Source organism: Tribolium castaneum, chromosome 3 (genome assembly GCF_031307605.1).
Source record: "Tribolium castaneum strain GA2 chromosome 3, icTriCast1.1, whole genome shotgun sequence".
NCBI classification, from domain to species: domain Eukaryota; kingdom Metazoa; phylum Arthropoda; class Insecta; order Coleoptera; family Tenebrionidae; genus Tribolium; species Tribolium castaneum.
In genome coordinates, this window is record NC_087396.1 from 9,714,636 (window position 1) to 9,735,956 (window position 21,321).

General features: G+C 31.6%; 1 protein-coding gene across 9 annotated transcripts in view; it reads right to left on the reverse strand.

Annotated features, from left to right (window-relative positions):
- The window catches only part of Pde8 (Phosphodiesterase 8), a 94,395-nt gene that overhangs the window by 18,840 nt on the left and 54,234 nt on the right, over positions 1-21,321 (reverse strand). For 8 of the 9 annotated variants that reach the window (XM_064355330.1, XM_015982085.2, XM_064355334.1 and 5 more), the window contains 2 exons: positions 15,542-15,601; positions 14,523-14,713 (listed from right to left, as the gene is read on the reverse strand). In XM_064355330.1, the coding sequence (XP_064211400.1) occupies positions 14,523-14,713; positions 15,542-15,601 (251 nt within the window). Of the gene's footprint in view, positions 1-14,522; positions 14,714-15,541; positions 15,602-19,003; positions 19,659-21,321 lie in introns of those variants that run through there. The other variant, XM_064355329.1, reaches the window with a different exon arrangement.

A 21,321-nucleotide genomic window follows, 5' to 3' on the forward strand; every position in this document is an offset into this window, starting at 1 on the left:
AATTGACGAAATAACACTATATACAGCGTGCTCAAAAACTGGCGCACCAACTGAATGTTGTGTGGTAGAGAACTGGTTACATATAAAGGTAAAAATAGTAAAAAAATTCTTTGTATTAAAGTTATTGATAAATAACGGATTTTAGATAAATGATATGTGGCAACGTTGTCTAACAGTCATGATCGCAATTCGGAAATAAAATTAACTAGACGCCCTCTGGTGATGACTTTTGAACTATGTCGAAAACAGTAAAGAAATTTTCGTAATTCCACATTTAACTGACATTTAATGAATTGTTAAACAATTTTGCGTGTATAGTGTTAATTATTTACAATAGAAAGAATCACTTTAAAAGTACGTGGTGGTAAATACTAGCGTTGACTTTGGTTCTGTAGTTTTTCGTGGTATAAAGTGTTTATTGTTGGAACTTGAAAGTGGATAAAAAGTGAAAAATATTTTAATTTTGATTACGAAGTGTTAACAAGCAGTTGTCTAATTAAAGATTATAAGTAATGGATCACAGCGAACACAAAGTTTGGCTCAAGAAACCAATAAATTAGTGAAGTGTGTGAATTTTAGGTTAGAATTTTCCACTGAAAAAATCATTAAATGCTGCGGTCAAAAGGCTGCCAAAAGGTAGGCTTTTCAATGTCTTTGTAATAATTTTCCAATAAAGAAATGAACCAAACAGTCATTCGTTATTCGTGTTTTCCTCGTCATCCCTCATTTGTCAACATAAGTTTCTTGCATCAAATATACAATAGTTATTCCGCATAGGCAATGCAATAATTGTGAAGGCTCAAAATTCGTACAACGCTCAAAATATCCGAATAAACATTTTCCCGCCATTTATGGTTACTGTTTTCGACCTAGCTCAGTGGCGCCCCCAACGGTAATTTTATTGCCGAATAGAACTTGATTAACAACAAAAATAAATTATTTTTGAAACGGTTTCCAAGGAAATAATTCCCAGTGTTGGCACATCTACAAACTGTGATTTTTTTGATGAATTTAATTTTTTTTAATTAAAAAAACTGCTAAAGTCTGATGGTAAATTTAAAAATAATTATTCATCGTTGTGTTAGAGAACGATTACTTAGTGTGAAACATAAAAACATTAAAAAATAATAAAAACTGAAGAAGTTAACAAAATAAATTTATAGCTCCAGACTTTTCAAAATATTTCCCGTGATCTACACATGTTTCTCAACAACGTACCACTGAGTTGGTGCGCCAGTTTTTGAGCAGCCTGTATATATACAAGGTGTTCAGTTTTTATTGTTACAAATTCAAACAGCTGATAGAACATTCAATTTTAAGACAAAAGTTTCTTATAAACATTTATCGAAATACAATTTGTAAGGGAACTACACCCCCTGAAAGGGGTGCTTCTTTTAGTGAGTTTTTTCAATATTTCAGAAACCATTACAGATAAAATTGTAAAATTTAGTACAGTTAGTAATCTTTATACGTCTAAACGAATTCGAAAATTAATTGTAGGAATTTTAAATCAGGGGCGTCTCAAGCTGGACGGGAGTAGGGTAAAAAATACCCTAACAATTTTGGCATTCATTTTTTGACACTTTCGGCAACAAAATCGAAAATTCCATAGTTTTCTACACAAAAATTATCTCTTGTGTTGTTTCGATACAACTCACCGTTTTTAAGTAAAGTCGATTTAAAATTTATGTTACAGACTATAAACCGCATGAAAATCAGGAAGCATGACCAGAACCAGAAATTGAAATCTGGGTCTTTTGGGGTTACACCGCATCAATTTGTAAGAAAATGTCGAAGTTTTGCCAGTTCTTGTAAGGGGCATCTTCAGGACAGGTTCTGACCGCGAAAGTCTCTTCATCTCTGATTTACATCCTATTTATGGTCTGTTAGACAACGTTTAAATTAATTTTACTCAAAAACAGTGAGTTGTATCGAAACAACGAAAAACAAGAGACCATTTTTGTGTAAGAAAACATGGAATTTATGATTTTGTCACTGAAAGTGTCAAAAAACTAAAGCCAAAATAGTTTGGGTAGTTTTTACCGTACACCCCCCAGTTAGGGACGCCCCTGATTAAAGATTTCTACATTTGATCCTCGAATTAGATTAGGCGTATAAAGATTATTGACTGTACCAAATTTTGTAATTTTATCTAGAATAGTTTCTGAAATATAGAAAAAAACTCACTAAAAGAAGCACCCTTTTCAGAGGGTGTAGTTCCCTTACGAAGTATTTTTCGATACATGTTTATAAGAAACTTTTGTCTTAAAATTAAAAATCACCTGTTTAAATTTGTAAGAATAAAAACGGAACATATATTCGTATGACAAAAAAAAGGACTATAATACATTGTATATAGGTAAAAATTTTTTATAGTAGATAAACAAGTTTTAGCTTCTGGCGACAGTGCATGGATTTCATTGAAGCCTCTTTGAAAACTCGTAATTTGGCATTCTTCAACACTTATGAATGACTGAAAAGACATTTTAATAAAAAAAGCTTAATCACAAAACATCATTTTTATGCTACAAAAGAAATGATTTTCGTTGACATCTTGGCTTTTTGTCGCCATAACCAAACATCATGAGAATTTCTATACGCTTAGTTTTACTTAACTGTACTATTGTTAAACTCATTATTGCAAACAAGTTTAATTTTTGAGCAATATACAAGTGACAGATCGCTAGTTGCAGTATTTTTAAACCTATTAGCTATTTGAAAACTATAAAAACGTCAACGTTGCATTGTACTAAATTATTTTTTTAAATAAGATTAAAAAAATTGTAAAATAGTTACTAATGATTAGATCTCAGATTGAAAGTATAAATTACATTAGGTATTATTTTTTTGAACTTCATGAATAATGTATAACAGCTAATTTTGAGAGAACATGCGACCTTTGCGTTTTTATAGTTTTTAAACATTAATATCTCAGTTTTACTTTTCCAGATAGCCACAATTAAATTTTTGAATTTATTTCTTTTTACCTTTTAATAATAAATAAAGTGAATTCAGAAAAATGCTCTTTTAAAAATCATTAAATGTGACCTTCATGCCATTAAAAAAATCAAGTTAAGATCTCAGATAGAATTTAAACACTTTTATTCTTCGACACTGTTAAAATTTACAGTTTTTCTCGTGTGTAAGGAAAGTTTGCCAACTGTTTGGCATTGCTCAATACGAAATTTTTAACAATTTAATAATAAAATGTTGTATTCAACTGGTTTTCGTGTAAATCAGTTCACTTATTTCACTTCGTGGATGATAAATAAAAATTTAAAAATCCACTCGTGAAATAAAGCGTGCGATTTACACTCAAACTCGTCAAATAAATTAATAATTATTAACTGTTTCCCAAATTTTAAAGTGCTCTGTTAAACCGTTCTAAAAATATTTAGCTATGTAGCGACCCTGTATAAAGTGAGCTCTCAATGTTTTAAATAGTTGATCATATTTATTTAAGAAGCAACTATTTAGAACACAAATTAAATATACGTCAACGATACAAAAGCAAAATGTAACAAATAAATACCTCGAATGGGCCACAAAACAGAAATGAACTTTCATTACTATTGAACCGGAATAAGTTACAATCTTGTAAAACTTCCGAACAGCTTTCGGATCGTAATTAAGTTTATTGTGCGTAATTCGTTTTATGCTCATTCATTTTGCTCAACTTATGATTTACAAAATTCGAACAAGACATGCAATTAAAGTTTCGTTGAAATGTAATAAATAACAGAACCTTAAACTCATTATGAAAATAAAACTAGCAAACACAAAATAACAAGAGTAAAAACAGGGTGCGTCAATAATTATTTACAACTTTTCTTTAATGGACAAACAAACAAAACTATACAAAAGTGTTTCGTTCTTTTTGTAAAAGGCTCAGTTCACCATAGTTGAAAAATAATTTAGCGTTTTATATTCTTTGAAGTGAAAAATACCCTTCTCCGTTTACTTTTATTAACATTTGTGTGGAAAAAGTCGGCTAAGCACAGCATTCATTAAAATTTCATCCCTGTGTACCGCAAAATTCATCCCTCATTGTATAAATTATGAACACTTGGATCGAGGTGAAATATTTCAAATGAAGTGGCCTGAATGCACCTTAATAAAGCATGCTTGCAACATGACTCAAAACTTGAGGAATATTGAAAATGCAGCGCATAAATTCGACACTTGCTTCCATCGTAAAAATATCAAATGATATATCTTGCTACTTTTTAGTACCCGAACCCAATTTAAATGATCATCGGGAATGAATTAAGTGCTTGTCGAAACCAATTAACTAAATGACACCCACTTTGCGTAAGGGTTGGATTTCTGGGTTGATTGTGTCACGTAAAAGCCACATGTTGCATTCGTTGCCTCGTTTTCCTAGAAGTAGTAATTTATGCAGATTGCGGCATGTTCCGCAGACTTGTAAATTAATAATAATACACTCGAACAGACTGCCGTCTTGTTGGCGGTGGTAAATAGCACGGAAAGATGTTTGTTTGAGTTGTCGAAATTATGTTAACAGATCGATCGTTATTCCTTCGTGCGTTTGGAAACATTTAATTAGGCGAGTGCTTTAAGTTTATTTTCCGGCTTATCGTATTATGTTAAAGTCGAGTTAACATTATATTACATTGTGTTTTTCGGTAATGGTTTATTTTAGAGTCCGATTTCTTTGACGTTTATTTAGAGAGTTACACAATACTGAAAACACCTCGTGGTGTTTTTGTACGGCACCAAATGAGCTTTGTTAGTTGTTACGTTGTAATATCAGCTGCTTTGACACCAAATAAACAAAAATGTTGTACTTCCCTACTAAATGTACAGTCTCCAGATTTTTATAGATGGGAAAAAACTGATTTTTGGGGCACTTTTCCCCCCAAAAAATACTATCAACTATCGTCAAATTTTGTAAACCAAGTTCAGGTATTAAACAAATCTGGTTGGTGGTAAAAGAGCTAGCTTAAGCTGTGGGCAGATAAAAAGATGTAACTCAAGAGTGTTGGATGAGTGAGAAAAACTTTTAAAGATTTAGTCACCACAGAGCGAAATACCTCGTCTTTGCAGATTTATCCTATATTTTGCAAGCGGAGAAAATTGACAGAGTTCTGGGTCAGTGAACCTTTCTATTAGATTTCCTGTATAACATCAACTATTGCTATCCAGTCGTTTAACGTCAAGTAACTTAATTTGTGACGAACTGTTGTGTAAATTTGCACCTGGCGTTAATAAAACACTGGCAAACCTAATTAAAATAAAATCGAATTAAATCTGCAAAAACGAGTGAGAACTGCAGCGAGATAAATAAAAGAGAGAAATGCGTAATAACGACGACATGGTCGATGACATATTGATAAACGATGTGTGCATTCATATTCACACCCATTTGTAGTAATTGAAAATAACTTTATTACCTGACTTGAGAATTATTCAACGCTTTCAGTTATCTATATTACCAGTTTCTTGTCACAAACCGGAAATTTTAAGTCAATTATTTGGTAGAGCCCTAAAAACGGAAGTTACCATGGAAGTCAATTAACCCTTTCACTCACTCCCTATAAAGTTCGATAGAAAAGCTTACCAACTAACCTAACTGAACTTTCGACTATATTCAGTCGTCAAATCTCCGAAACAATAGGCTGGTGTGAATTATAATCTTTTTAGGCTCACTTCCGACACCGAAATGATTAAATGAGTAATTAGATCATTCAGTTCACGTTAATCAATAGATGATATTTGGTTGGCGGCTTTATTTTAAAAAATAGAGTAAATGGAAAAAGATACGCCCCGAGTGGAGAATAAAAACAAAATTTACAGGGTTATTCAAGTCTCGCTTCGCTCTTTTAATACTTAATACTAAAACCAAATCAATACTTGCTCATAGTTTTTCCAAGTTTTTAATTCTAATTTATTTAACGCCACAGGGTCACATTTTTAAACGTGAACATTTCTTGTACACCTAAATAAGTCGCTACAATAACATAAAATATTATTATTATATGGATTTGCCAATATTTATATCTAATATAGTAGCATTAGGTGAAAATCTGCAAACATGTCATAGGTAAAAGTTTCACTTTCCAGGATACGAATATCAAAGACTAAGAATATGAAACGACGTACAAATAAAACGTCCCCGTCCTTGATAGTTCCGTTACTGTCACCAGAGGCGCAGTTGTCCATACCGTTCAAGTTTTCAGAGAAATGAATTTTTAAAAATATATGAAAATATATGAAACGACGTACAAATACGTACAAACGTTAACAATTTGCACTCTGCCCCCTATTTTTCGTTGAAGATAAAGATATGGTCTCGCAGACTTTTCTAAAGAAATATAGATCTAAGAATTTTGGAAATCGACGATTTTTTGTTAAATACCAAAACGAAAACTTTGTCAAAATGAAATTTGAAAATGCGGCAGATACATATTTAAAAAATTACTCTCTTTCTTCACCAATCTATAATACAGCGTGATTCTTAAATAGACCGACAAAATTTTATATGCTTCCCAAGGATAAGTAGAGAGGATCTGTACCATATTTACGTTATTACTTCGTAAATAGCCCAGTCAAATTAGACACAAATAAGACGATCGGTGGAAAAAATTCCTATAGAGTTGAATTTTTTTTCAAAAGCTTCCTTTACACTTGGGTAGACTCATATCAAAAATCCCCAAAGGTGGGGGGTGAGCTCGAGGAGGGGGAGGGCGTTAAAGCTGTCTTTCTTTGGTTTTTTGCTTATATCTCGGAAATGGTCACTCCTACCAATTTTTATCTTTGTGGCAAAATTAAAGCTGATATAATTTCCTACAAACTGGTCCTCGCAATAAAGTTGTAGGACTAACTGTAAGCGAGTTACTAGCTTTTGAAGTTTGGTGTCTACATGATACTGCATAATTTAGTCATATATTTAGTCATATCATAAGTATTTTTATGAAAATAGTGTGCGTCCCCAAACTAAGGTAAGAGAAAAAAATTAGGGAGGAAAATACTTTCTTTCCTCGAGCTCTCCAGTTGAAGTTGAAGAATTCAGCATGAGAGGATGACCCAGAAGATATGATAGAAGGAAATGTTGAACTTAATGCATTCAGTTTATTATAAGTTTCATTCAAAACATCTATTTTAAATCATCTATCTATTAATCATGTACTGAACAAGACTGTAATTCAGTTTTCAATGTTAGAGACGAAAACGAAAATCCTTACGTCTCTCCCTTTCTCCTCTGATAAAATGTTGGATTTAATAAATTCAATTTATTGTCAGGTTTTCAAATCACAAGATACTCTGTTTTAAAGCACATTTTTTTAAATGATTATTTCTTTCCAGTCATATAATTCGCTTATGGTAGGTCCTACAAGAAAGTGCATAGTTCATTGTAGAATTTTGCAACAACGCATTCGCATTTTTAGAGTTTCTGGTGGGTTCTCTTGGCTCAAAATTTGTCGCTGGGATTTAGCTTAACAAAGAGTTCTTTTCTTATATAGAAACTCTCAATTTGTGCTTTATTTCACTCCAAAAAATTCAAATGCGGTGTCAAAATATTCTACTTTGAAAGAAAATGGAATTTACTTGGTTATTTTGTTACCATGAGGGTATTGAAAGGAACACTAGAAACTTTGGATACTTTTACGGTGTTTACGGTGCACAAAAATCCGAATGCTCAGTTTACATTTGACAAAAATACTTTAGATGTTTTTACGTTGGATAAAATAACGTTTTGCTGTTTTGGACATTTTTACTGTGGACAAAAGTACATATGCTCATTTTATTTTGAACAGAAATACTTTGGACTTTTTTACTTTAGAGAAAATTGAGTACTCCCATGATTATCATGCTCTCTACTGTGCTAATATTAATACTTACGAAAACATCAGTGGCGTACGCTTTATTTACATAACAACTTAAAAAAATATTTCTAAAAGAGTTATTGTACAAAGAATTTTTTCATTATTTTTCCCAGCATATACTCCCAGCATGAAACTACCATGTGTAGAATTTTGTCGGTCTTTTTAAAAATTCCGCTGTCTATGTTATGATCAGCGTCAGCTAAATTATAATAAACGTTCAGCTTCGCCACATAAAGTCTCAGACAGAGAAATTTGATATACGGTGTGTTTCCCAGTAACTGCAAATATATATTTTATTAAACATAGATCAAGTATTAAAAATATGTAAATGGTTTCATATTTTTTTTTTTTTTAACTTTTCACATTTTATTATTTTACTCAAAAACCACGGTAGATATATTTACAAAAAAATACAGAAAAAAAAGATATACATTGAATGGGCTTTCAAATCCTAGTAGGCAATGTCAAAGCTAAACTAACTTGTGCTACAAAGTTAGATATAAAACAATTTATTTCAGGAGAGTCCTTGAAGTCCCCTTTAACAATGTTCTACAACCTTATAATTTGCATCGTTAAATGATTATTTATTTTATAGGGATTGGCATACATTTTCATAACAAAATCACATTCAGTAATAATAATTCAGTTATAATAATTAACATTTCGTCAAAAACTTATGTATTTGTTATCAAGACAAAATGTTACATATTTTTATTATTTATTCTTCATTATTTTATTATTAGCACCATGATAGTGAACAGCAAACCTAAATTAAACTTAAGCTTCCACTTAACACAGAACTGTTTTTAAATTTTGAGGATTTTTCCATTTTAAATATAAATACTATATCTATTATCTTTTACTTTTTAACTTCATTTCGGACTAAACTAAAAGTAATTAACACCAATACGTTTTAAGACTTCTTTTATTCTAGAAGTTTTAGTATCAAGATGGTTACAGTAATAATACCCTACACAGATAGCCAAAGCCCTAGGGCTTTATCTACTTCTTCGATCTCTAACAAGATGGCTGTTTGTAAAGTTTCACACAAAAGTTCGACTCTTTCAGGAAACACACAATGTTCAACTTTTCAAATAAAAATATGTATGAAATTACTTGTATAAAGACATACTAAACATCTGACAGCTACTTTTACTCTTAAAAAATTTCTTGAACTTTTGATTTATCAATTTTGTAGTACCTAGACCCGAGTTATTTCCTGCCCTAAGTCCACGTTATTTATTTACTCTGAATCCTCACTCTGCGAGTATAAAAATGTAATTTAGAAAGGATATGTTAGAGGCTAAAAGTATCAATAGTTGTCCTTTCAGTACAGTCTTTGTAAGGATATGTTTATACTTACGTGTCAATCGATCATTTTATACTATTGTTCTAGCAGCATGTGTTGATGTATTTACGTATGTTATCGCATTCGTATCAATTGCACAATCTCTATGTATAAATATCTATATTAGTTTCAGTTGTGTATAATATAAACTATAAGCCGAGTGTTTGATAGAGATTCGATACACACCCTGCCAAAGGCAACGCAAACTCTATTGTCAGTTTGACCCAAAGCTTCTGGTTGTACAGGAAACGTTTGAAAATCAATTGATATTATTTATTCCTTTGTTCAATTCGAAACACATCCCTCGCTTTCCCTTCACTATAGTTTAGTTGCTACAAAAATTATTGGCGTGCAAACAACTAAATCAAATTACTGTTTGTTATGGTTTTCAGATTACTTTCTAAAAACTAAAGTACACTGAACGACGTATAAGTCTCATTGCGGTTTGTTAAATCAATGTCGATTTAGGTTTGCGCTTCGCTTAAAATTTAATAACGTTTGCTATAGGTTCCGGAAAAATTGCCTCGACAACGGCCCACGAATTCACGATCGGATTGTTTCTTCCTCTTGCAATCATACGACATCACAAATATAAAAGAAATTATTTCTTTGTTCGTTAAAACGTTTCATTTTCTCGTTTCGCACATTTGGATGGTTGCGATATGAAATTTGGAGGGATTTGCGGAATATCAGGTGTAAAGAATAGATTTTATTGTAACATTAGGTAAGTTTCCACTTTAGCGAAACCGATCTTCAAAGTTTATGTTCGATCAATCTTGTAATAACTCCGGTTTTCCTGTTTAGCGTCAGACTAGTAAAACACTTTTTGACGTCACAGGACTCTAGAGAGGTGCTCTTGTTAAAAAGATACAATAATTTGAATGGTGATTTTCCTCAGAAATAGAAAAATGGAATAGCTTCGCTGTAAACATGTTGCTGTTGTTGCAACCCGATATTATTGACTTGTAAACTCATCAGAAAGCCCCAATTAAAACTTTTCGCAACAAGTTTGAATATTTGTATCGTTCGTTATATTTTCACGCAGTGAGTATATTGTGGACGTTTTTCCGCGCGCGATGTTGGCTTCTCATCATTTCCTCTGGCGAAAAGTTATGTGAGCCAAGTTTGTTACACGAAACGAAGTTACCACTCGATCTTTCGCGGTCTCTGGGGAATTCTACTTATTTGACGTTTATGAAGTAGTCCGACTCATTACTCTCGCCGAGGAAATTTCAAAAAATCATCTTTAAATATACCAAAACCCAACTATACAAGGTGATTCATTAAGGTCCTACATTAGAAACTTTTTAACTTCCAATGTAGTTTACAAATTCTAAACACAACCCAAATAGACCATTCTGAATACTACTAGGTACAGACATGATCAAAAAGAATGACACACCTACCAAACAGGCTGATAGCAAAAGTCCGACTAAAATCTTTCCGGTCATAAATTTCAACTAACAGGTTAATTCACAAACTGTCCTGCTAGTTTACACAATATCCAGTTTCTTTATAAACTAGTGAAACGTCTACATCAACTGTATCGCATCGAAAGGTTTGTTGCTGCTGTTTTAGGGGTGTCATTCTTTGTAAACGTGACTGTACCTACATACTTGTATCATTTTCAAAATGTCTGAACTTTTTTATTATATTTTTCAAGTCGTCTTTGCAAACTGAATAAAATTTACCTAAGTTAATGGTATTTTTCTGTCTCAGTGCAGGGTAACCCAGGAATGTGTAATCGGTGTATAACTTTTTTCCTGTTTAAAATATTGCTATGCCGTTATTCGATAGATCAACTTAAAGTCCACAAACTAAAAATATTTTTATTATACACAGGGTGATGAACCAAAGTTATATCTCTTTTGGTTTTGGAATTACTCAACTTTACGTTATAAAGATCAACATTTAAAAATCAGTGCGAAGTCCCTTATGAATATTTTTCGAAAAATGTGCAACAGAGAAACTTAGAATACCTTGTGGTTTTAGCAAAGAGAGTAAAGCAATCAGATAATATACAGAGTGTGCCAAAACGCAAAAAGTTCAAATCATATTGTTTTTTTGTATCGATAGCATTCTTGATCGTATAGGTTTTGCATAGCAAATTTAAAATATTTTTTGGAATAAAAAAAAGATTTTATTTCAAAAAAAATTGTTAGCCTAGAATCTGATCAGTCAAATGGTAGTTTAAAGTTTTATGTGAGTAATTACGTTAGTAATGTAATTATAATTACCCTGCGTAATTCAATTAAAAATCGACTATTGCTAAAACTACAAGGTGTTCTGAGTTTCTCTGTTGCATATTTGTCGGAAAATATCAATAGGCGTCTTGGAATGAATTATAAAAAAAATTTATACCAAAAAATTGAATAATTCCAAAACGAAATGAGATAGACTCGTAATAGTTTATATAAAGTTACATAATTTTTTTGCATAGAATCTAATTCTGCAAAAATATGTAAGGTGTTGCATTTAAAAAATATAACTTTGGCTCACCACCCTGTACACAACACCCTGTGTATAATAAAAATATTTTTAGTTAGTGAAATTTAAGTAGAAGGTATGGCAAGACAGCAAAAAAGGTATGATCCGATTACACACTCCTGGGTGGCGCTATATGTCGATTTTTTTGTTGAAATTTGTATCCACAAAGGCTTATTTAAAACATCACAGCCCTTAAACCCTTTGCAATAAGTAAATTATTTTTCTTGCATTCAATAACCGAAGGTTTGGAAAGCCTTTTAAAATTTTCAAAATTGTCAACTGTCAAAATTCAAAGCTAGTATAATTTTTTCAAAATGATGATCAAGAAACGGTTATAACATCAGTTTTTTTTAAATGGAATGACTTTCTTTTCTTAACGGCAATCGACATCTAGTTTTTGAAATAATTATAAAAAAGCATTTTACTTTGTAATTTTCATCGCCAATCAAGCAGGTTATGCAAATTGGTCAACAATTATCAAACTTGAACATTCTATTTAATTTTTAGCTGATTCATTATCGAGTAAACAGTAAAACAATAATATTTAATTATGGCTTATTATAACTTAGTGAATTATGTAAAGTAACTCAAACAGTCTATCATCGAGTTTTGAACTTCCTGAATAAACATAGTGGACAAGTCAAACATTTCATTTAATTAATATCACCACTTTATTACTAAAAATTAAATAACGAGCTAAATTTGTTTTTTGCAATTATTTCAAAAACTGCGAGAGATAAATATACAGGCTGTTCGTTTTTTGGAGCTCCACCATGGAAATCTCAATTAATATAAGTTATAAACTTATAAAAGATACGAAGTCGGTTAAATTAGGACAAAATTGCGCATATTTAGGCTGAACAATTATCTAAGAGAAAATTGATGATTTTAGTTTTTAAAAAACTGAGAAAAAAATTCTAATTTTCTCTAAGCGAAAACCAAAACAACTGAACGTTTTTAACAAATACATTCTTTAGACACTTTTATACAAGAAATCTAAATCTCTCACCGCCTTTTCCAGGGCGTTAAATTTCGACAATTCCAATAAATATTACGAGCACCATTTTTATAACCTTGTCTTGTTTTATTTTGCGAAAAATAAAGTTCTACGAGTAGTTTATCATGTCGATTAGTTTTGAAATAAGTAAGCTTGGTGAAAATGTGAACGTTCCAGATCCAAATTGAATTAAACTTCTAAAAGCTAAATAGATTGTTTAACGACAAACTTCGCAAAAATACTTTTTTCTCCATTTTGAAATCATAAAAGATTCGATCATAGCATGTGATTAATCGTTGTAATCATGAAAAGAAACTTTTCAAAAATACAAATAGTGAATATGGCTTCCATAAAAAAGCCAAAGTTAAGTATTGTAACTTTGACATCAATAACACCTTGGAAAATATGATGACAGATTTAGATTCCTTGTAAAAAAGAACATTCTAGTTAAAAGCAGCTAGTTCTTTTGGTTTTTGTTTGAAAAAGTAAAAACAAAAATTTCAAATTTCGGTTTTTTCCAATAATTCCAAAACTATCAGATAATTATTCAGCATAAAAATGCGCACTTTTCCTTAAAACAGCCGACCTCGTATCTCTAATAATAACTGAGATCCCCATGGTGAAGCTCGAAAAATGGACACCTCTAAAAAATGTTGACAAAAGTCTCCATAAAAATCGATGTTCAACTTTTGATTGCCATTGAAAAAACACAGACATTCCATTTAGTGTATTATAATCATTTTTTGATCATCATTTTCAAAAAATCATAGTAGCCTTTTTAATTTAATAACAGTTGAAGTTGGTTATCAAATGCAAAAAAACATCCACTTATCGTTAACGGTTTAAGAGCTGTGATATTTTGAGTGAACGCCTGCAATAAAAATTTGCATAAAACATTGGTATACGTCAAACACTATGAAAGATAAGTACTAACGACTAGGAGACATTTGACTCAGTTTCAAAAGAAGAATTCAAAAATGCAATTAAGACATGTGGTTACTTTATAAAATTTTAAAGTTGACGCCAATTTCTCATAGTTCGAGAAGTTAGTCCATTTTGAAAATAATTTTTTATATTCATAGCTTTTGCAGCAATGGCTAGGGACATTTTTTAGGTGGGTATCGTTACCGTTGAGATGGAAACGATACATTTTTATGATAAGTGACAGTTCATGTCAATTTGATGATTGTTTGACCTACTACCAACCCATTAGCAAAAAAACTAAATTATAAAAAATATTTTTTTTGAGATATTCGTTACAAAAAATATTGTACCTAACTTGTTTGGGAAATTGCACTTTGCAAACTCGTTAGATAAATAAGTATATTTCACCTCGGAATTGCCGATTTAGATCGTATACAAAATTTTAATAGCTACATATATTATAAGGTAAAAAAATTCTTTCTAATGTAGACCCTAAAATATAATCACCCTGTATATTAAAACACAAAAATTTTCACTGGTTTGAGAGAGAACAAACAAATTTTAAATGGACCGAGATCAAACAAAACATTAAAACAGGCAAAGCTGGAAGCCAGGATGATACATCAAAGAAAATCTTTTTACAATCTTATATTATTTACATATCAAAAGATAAATTCAGCGGAAACCAGAAAGACACTCGCATTTTTCGCAGCTAAAACATATTTAACTCAACCAACGTTGTTTGTTTATTTTAGGAAACAACACTTCCCATCATGCGTTTATCAATGGAATCTGTTTCGTAAGAACACAGAATCGGTAGATTATCTGATCAAAAACAAGTAGATAAAATGAAAATTGTTTAAAACTAGCACTTCTGTTATTAGAAAAAAAAACAAAAAAATCCTTTATACCTACTTACCGACATAATGTGTTGTAATCGATTGATTTCGGCGAGCGTGTGTCTATAATCACAAGTTCGTGTGATTTTTGTTGGAATTGTTCTAATGCAGCGTCTTCAGAACCGACGACAGTCACTTCGAATCCGAGTTTTTCCGCCGCTTTTGTTTGAGTGTCAACAACGGCATCGTGTTGGGTAAAAACCAACAGCAACTGGAAAATCAAACAATATTTAGTTATTTACATTATAAGTACGGACGGTTTAATTTTACAGTTTGAATCGAAGCTGAGAGCTTTAATAAAAAATCTGAAATGCCTTGTAAAAATCAGATATCTACCCTTTCTGTCAAAAATGTGTAAAAATGTCAATTACAGTTGTCGAGGCCGAAAAATTTGACGTAGCTTTTCGAGATTTGCATTGGGACACTAGAAACCTTCTAAATTATTAGCCACTATTGTTCGCTCCATAATGCTATTTATTATCCCCAACCAAATCGACATTAAACACATTTCCATAAACTCGTAAGTCGCGTTGATCGGATAATTTTGTAAACTCTTGTCAAACTTTGTAATTTGGTAACAAGCCACGTTTCAAAATGATTAAAACTTTATCAAAATCGAAAATTAATCTAAAAGCAAAAAAACAAATACAAAAGTAATGCAAAAATCGCAAAATACAAATGTGAACAATCAATTGTAGCTGTTATTACATACAGATTTGCGATAATCACTTTTGAATGGCACTCAAATTGGTATTTTCAGCTTTCTATTGCACCAGTAACAATTACTATACTAAACCGGAAAAAGCTGCGATTTTCCCATGCTTATTTAAAGCTCATAGAAATATCACTCTTCACTTTGAAAAAAATTAATAAATAAATTCCTAATTGTTGTACCTACTAATCAAATTTTTTGTTATGAGTATAACAAACAAAATACTTTACACTAATTGAAAAAATAACATAATTACAACTTTTATTTGTGAATGAATTTGTTATACAATAACAATTTTCTTTCCTTTAACGGTAAATAAATACTTGCCTTTGGTGGTGTTCTGGTCGGCGGCAACAAAAAACCGTATTTGATTTCCTGCGGTCCTCTCTGAAACAAATTAAAATATTGAAACGTTTTTTCGGTTTGCAGAAAGCGAATTAAGTTGGTCTTTACCAACTGATCTCTAATTAAATTATAATTACAATAATTAGAAAATGTTCTTTAAACAGATCTTAAAACATATATAAAATTATACAGTCCAACATAGAACAATTTATTATTACACTGATGTGCAATGAAATCCTCCTTCAAATAAAAATATTAGGAATATGAAGATTTAAACGTGCTGAATTTTTTGCTATTACGTACTTACTACATTTTTCTAATGATTTTTCTCATTTCCCAAAATTTTGTATTTTTTGTTGTTTCGCTTTTGCATTTACACTACTTTAATCCATCGTGTGTCCAAATATTTGAGCTGATGGAATTATAAAAAATTTAAAAGCTACCAGAAAATTAACCAGGTCTTTTTCTTTTTATACAGCTGTGAAATATAAGAAATAGTATGTAGTATATTATAAATGATAGAATGCATCATTATATGCGAATGAGAATTTTGACCCATGAGTGCGCTTGCGCTCGAGTGGAGCACTGCTCATGAGGTTTATAATGGCATTTCGATCACGTGTGATATACGACGTTTTATCTTACAGGTGCATTGTAAAAAAATCCAAGAAATTTAAGAAAATATCCGCCTGTGACATTAACATAGTATGCTAGTGTTGCTACAGTTATGAAATAAACAGTTTTATTGTTTTCCCCAATTTTCCCCAGATTTACTCACTTGTGATTATAGTTTTGAGACAGTTAATACACTGTTAACTTTCTCAAAAGCCAATCAGTCTAAGTCCTTCAAGAACGAGTCTGCTTTTCACCTTTACAATTTTGCTATTTTTTTATAAACCCAATATTTAAAAAAAACTTAAATATCACATTGTTTAGTATTTGACTTATAAATACCGGGTGTATCAAAAATACGTGTCTTAATTTTACTACGTAATAAAACTTATCAAGTGCAACAACTTTTCTATATAATATTTAAAAAAATTCTTATTATTTTTACTAATTTCCTCCTTTCTTTTGTGTAAACAAGCCCGTCATTGTTTAATAATTAATTTGTATTTTTCCTTGTCTAGTTTTAGTTCTTTTCCAAATTTTAAGTAAATTGTCGAAACTTTTATTGAAAAATTACAAATAAAATAATGTACTACATAGCGAGTGTGAAAAGTAAGTGATATTGTGCAAGTGAAAATCTTGATGCACGAGGCGCCAGCCGAGTGCGGAAAGCTCACGAGCAAACAATAGACACTTTCCAGTGAGTTTTGTACACTGTTTTTCCTATAACACTGAAGAAAAGCCATTTATTGAAAAAAGATTTCGATGAACCGCATTTAAAATTTTATCTGCAATTTGCATTGTATTGGTATTTGATTCATCAATATATTCTTCGCTACAGCAGTAGATTTCTATCCACCGTGGCTCTTAAGGGTGTGATGTATCTATCCTGTGTATTAAAGTTGTGGATTTTTCATGTTTAAATAAATGGCAATTTGTTCAAACAAGCTGCAAAGTTTGTTACGTTTGTTCACACCTACCAGTTGTCTTGCTTCTGAGCTCACTTTGCAGATAAACAGAATAGAAATATACTTGACAAAAACGAACAATTACGTTAGAACTGTGCGACATGAACATGAACGCACGGGTTTTTGACAAATGTATGAAATTGCCAACTTTTGGGCCTACTAAATTGTATGAAATTGACATCTTTTAAGTAGTGTCGAAGGAAATAGTATATTACGTAACGAGAGTTGTAAGTAACATATTACGTACGAGTGGAAGAAGTTGCGCACGAGCCGTCAGGCGAGTGCAGTAATTCCACGAGTACGTAAGTAACTTACAATTCGAGTTGTGTACTATACTTTTTCTACGACCATCCAATACCAAGGTTATGTTTTACAACTAAAACACTTCGCAGTATCAAATCAATGGCCCAAAGAGATGATTTATTGAATTGCTAGCTCATTTCGCCAAAATAGGCTAACAACACATTTTCTGAAAGAGACTAAACACTATTTTTAAACGCAGTTCCATGAATTTATTGTAAAAAAAAAACTTCGTAACGCACTTTGGATTTTTCCGGGAAAAGTTACACTGTTGTATTTGTTGCTAGATGCCAAATTACTGGCGGAGTTCCAACAATTTGATCTGTTGTTGTTCTGTAGAGTTACTTTTACTCATTTTGACAATGAATAAATTAATTATTAATAATAATTAAACTAAAATAACGCCAATGTAACGCCTTGTGTATTCAACAATGATAATTAATAAATTCAAAATTAATTCGTCTAAGCTACATGATTGATGTTTTGTCGTAATAACTGATGCGTAATATTAATACGTGCTAGTTTTTTCTTCATTACGTGAATGTTTCTTAATGCCATGGTTACTAGTCAACAAATGATTGGGTTCTTGCCTACTTACTACTATGGGAGTAGGAAAAAATGTTTTATTTGTTGAGCTTTGTTACCGGTTCAAGTTAACACACGATTTCTGATACACCTATGAAAAGGAAGAAAACTACTAAGTGAAATGTTATTAATACTATGATACAATTCATTTACTTTGAAATGCACTCTGTGGTGCATAAGGAGAACTTGATTATCATTTTTTAATGTTGCTTCACGTATTTTCACGTTTTTCGAGTAAAGACACAAAAACATTGACTACAAAAACCACAAATAATGTTAAAATAAGAACATCTAATTTGTATAGGGTTATTCTTAAATAGACCGACACAGCTTTCCAAGGATAAGTAGAGACGATCTGCAGCACATGTACGCTTTTATTTCGTGGGGGTAGAAATCCTCTTAATCCAAGCCACTTACGGCGCTCATGAGTTTAAATTAGTTGTATTAGAACAAAATGTGCTGGTTTTGCATTAATCAAGTACATTGTCATCATATGAATAACATGCTTTCTACTAACTGTGCTAATACTACTTAGGAGCATATCAGTAGCGTACGCTTTATCTGCAATATAAATCTAAACATTTTTATTTCGAAAATGGAAATTTTAAAATTTTTTTTACTATTTTTCCAAGAATGTACTCATTCAAATAGTACCATGGGTAAAAGTTTGTCGGTATATTTAAGAATCACGCTGTATAAACAATTTTTTCTTTCACTAGTTTTCAAATCAGCGTGTACTACCTGTACTACATAAACAGAATAAGTGAATTCTAAAAACCACAGTTCGAATACATTTTTGTAATGATTACGATTACGAATGTTTTTTTTTGAAGTGATATTCAATTTTTGTATTTTTCAAACAATCACCAACAAAAATAGAAAAAAGTTAGCTGAATTGAAATTCTTTTTTTACCACCATGCGTGATAAAAAGTCTGCAACAAGAACAAGATCTCCACATCTAGTCTAAATAGAAATGAGAACCTTCTTATGTGCTTTCATAATTTGCGGTACAAATCTGTCATTCAAGTTCACGGTGCTTGTCGAATCAAGCTTGAGTCTAGTTCCTCTCGCTCTCAAAACTTCGGCGACATTTTCGGCAGTTTCGTCCCAAACTTTCTGCTCGTCCTTATTTAGCAGATTTCCAGTGGACGCAATCTGCGAAAACACCCTCAAACCGAACTCTCTAGCCTCCGGATCGGTGAATCTCCGACTCGTCGACCTTCCTATTTTCTCCGCTTCTCCCATATATTTTACATTAGCAGCGGAATGAAGCCGTTTTACGGTGCGTTTTCGTTTGACCAGACTCTTGTCAATTGCAGTTCCGGCTTCTCTGGTTTCGGTAGCGACATGAACCGTTTTGGAGTCACCCATTTGATCTGTCAGTACGTCTGGATTCTTTATCAAAGAGTGATGAGTGCGAATCTCGGCTTCGGAGGATGGCAGTTTTCGAGCACGCTCTACCTCTTTATTTGCAATGTTGGTTGCTGTTGATGATACGTTCTTTATGCCCCCGCAGCACTTCAACAAACACTTTCCTTTTGAACACATTTATAGACCACAGGCATTTCAACGGGGTGCGCCGCCACCAAAGCTTAACCGAGAAAATTTCACTGACTGATGCTACGTCATTCTGACAGATTCTTCCTTGGCTAAATGTATTTAGACACTTGAAATCACTAGATTGTATTGATTAAAACATAAGGATAAACCGTAAACACGCCTCAAAACCAAAGCTGTGACCAAAGTAATAATAATAAAACTTGTTGTTACATTAGATTTAGCTTGTTTTTGAACAAAATTTTGGCTACAATAAGAAAACAAATATTTTTAACTTTTTCAAGCTTCCAAACACGTTTTTGAAATAAAAGCTCATGTAAGGGAAAAGAGTCACCAATTCAACCCAACCAGATTAAATTAAAATAACAAAATATTTGAACTAGTTTCGGTTTAATTAAAATTATCTTCAAAAAACAAACGAAAATTGTAAATGGAAAACCTTATGGAAGGATGTTCATTTGCATGGATGTGTTGTCATTAAAAAAATCAAGTTAGCCAATCCAGCGATTGGACTTTTTTAAATAACTTGGAGACAATAAAATTACTGAGATATACGTATTAGCGGAGTGTTTACTGTGTACTGTTAGGTTGGTGGTATTTCCGCGCTTGTAATCCTCCGCCGATTTTGCACCTGTCATGTTTTGTGGTCCCGTCAAATCTAAATTAAAAACGTGTTGTCCTAAAGATTAGGTTTAATTTTGCTGAATGACCAAATTTGTTAATAATCGTTTTTATTTTGTGTTCTAGTAAATATGCATTGTTGGTTATTTGAAGACATTCATAAGACGAAAATTAAAAAAAAAATTACAATTTTTATCAGATAAATGCAAATATTCCTAGTTGATAATTATTATTAATAGGGGCTTAATTCTAAATATTGTGATTCATCAAAACAAAAAATAAAACGTTTTGAAGGAAAAAATCTAGTCTGATACTACTTTAATCAAGGAATAATGTGTTTTTCACTCAATTATTGACTTTGGAAGGGTATATTTTCAGAACAAATTGAGAATTGAGAGAGAAATTTGACAAACATCTGTCCTTTGATTTTTTATCTGAACAGGATTAGCTTTCAAAATAAAAAAAAATGTTATTGTAATTATATCTTTGTTATCATCAACATTTTACTAAGGTGTTTTAGGCTAAACTCTTAAGAACTAGCATGCATTCTAGCCTCAACTTCCAAACACGCTGTGGACTGGCAACAGTTACGTTACGTTTTGTTTTACCTGTGGACAAAAATAAAAAAAAATAATTTACACCGAAAACTTTGAAGGTACTCGTAGATACAAAGTGTCCATTTTTCGAGCTCCACCATATGAGATCTCAGAGATACGAGGTCGGTCAAATTAGACCAAAATTGCGCATTTTTATGCTGAACAATTATCTGAAACAAAATTTGATGTGTTATTTTTAGTTTTTGAATTATTGAAAATTAAAATTTTGCAATTTTCGTTTTTATTTTTTTTTAAGAAAAACTAAAAGAACTGGACGGTTTTAACTAGGACATTCTTTAGGCACTTTTTTACAAGAAATGTAAATCTATCATTGCCTTTTCTAAAGCGTTTTTGATGTCAGAGTTACGCCGTATTTGTAATTTATATTTTTTAAAAGTCTTTTTGTTTGATTACGAGTATATTGATTATCACATGATATGATCGAATAAAAAATAAATAAGTAAACTTGACGAAAATGTGAACCTTCCAGATCCAAATTCAAATCATGAGTACATCGTTGTAATA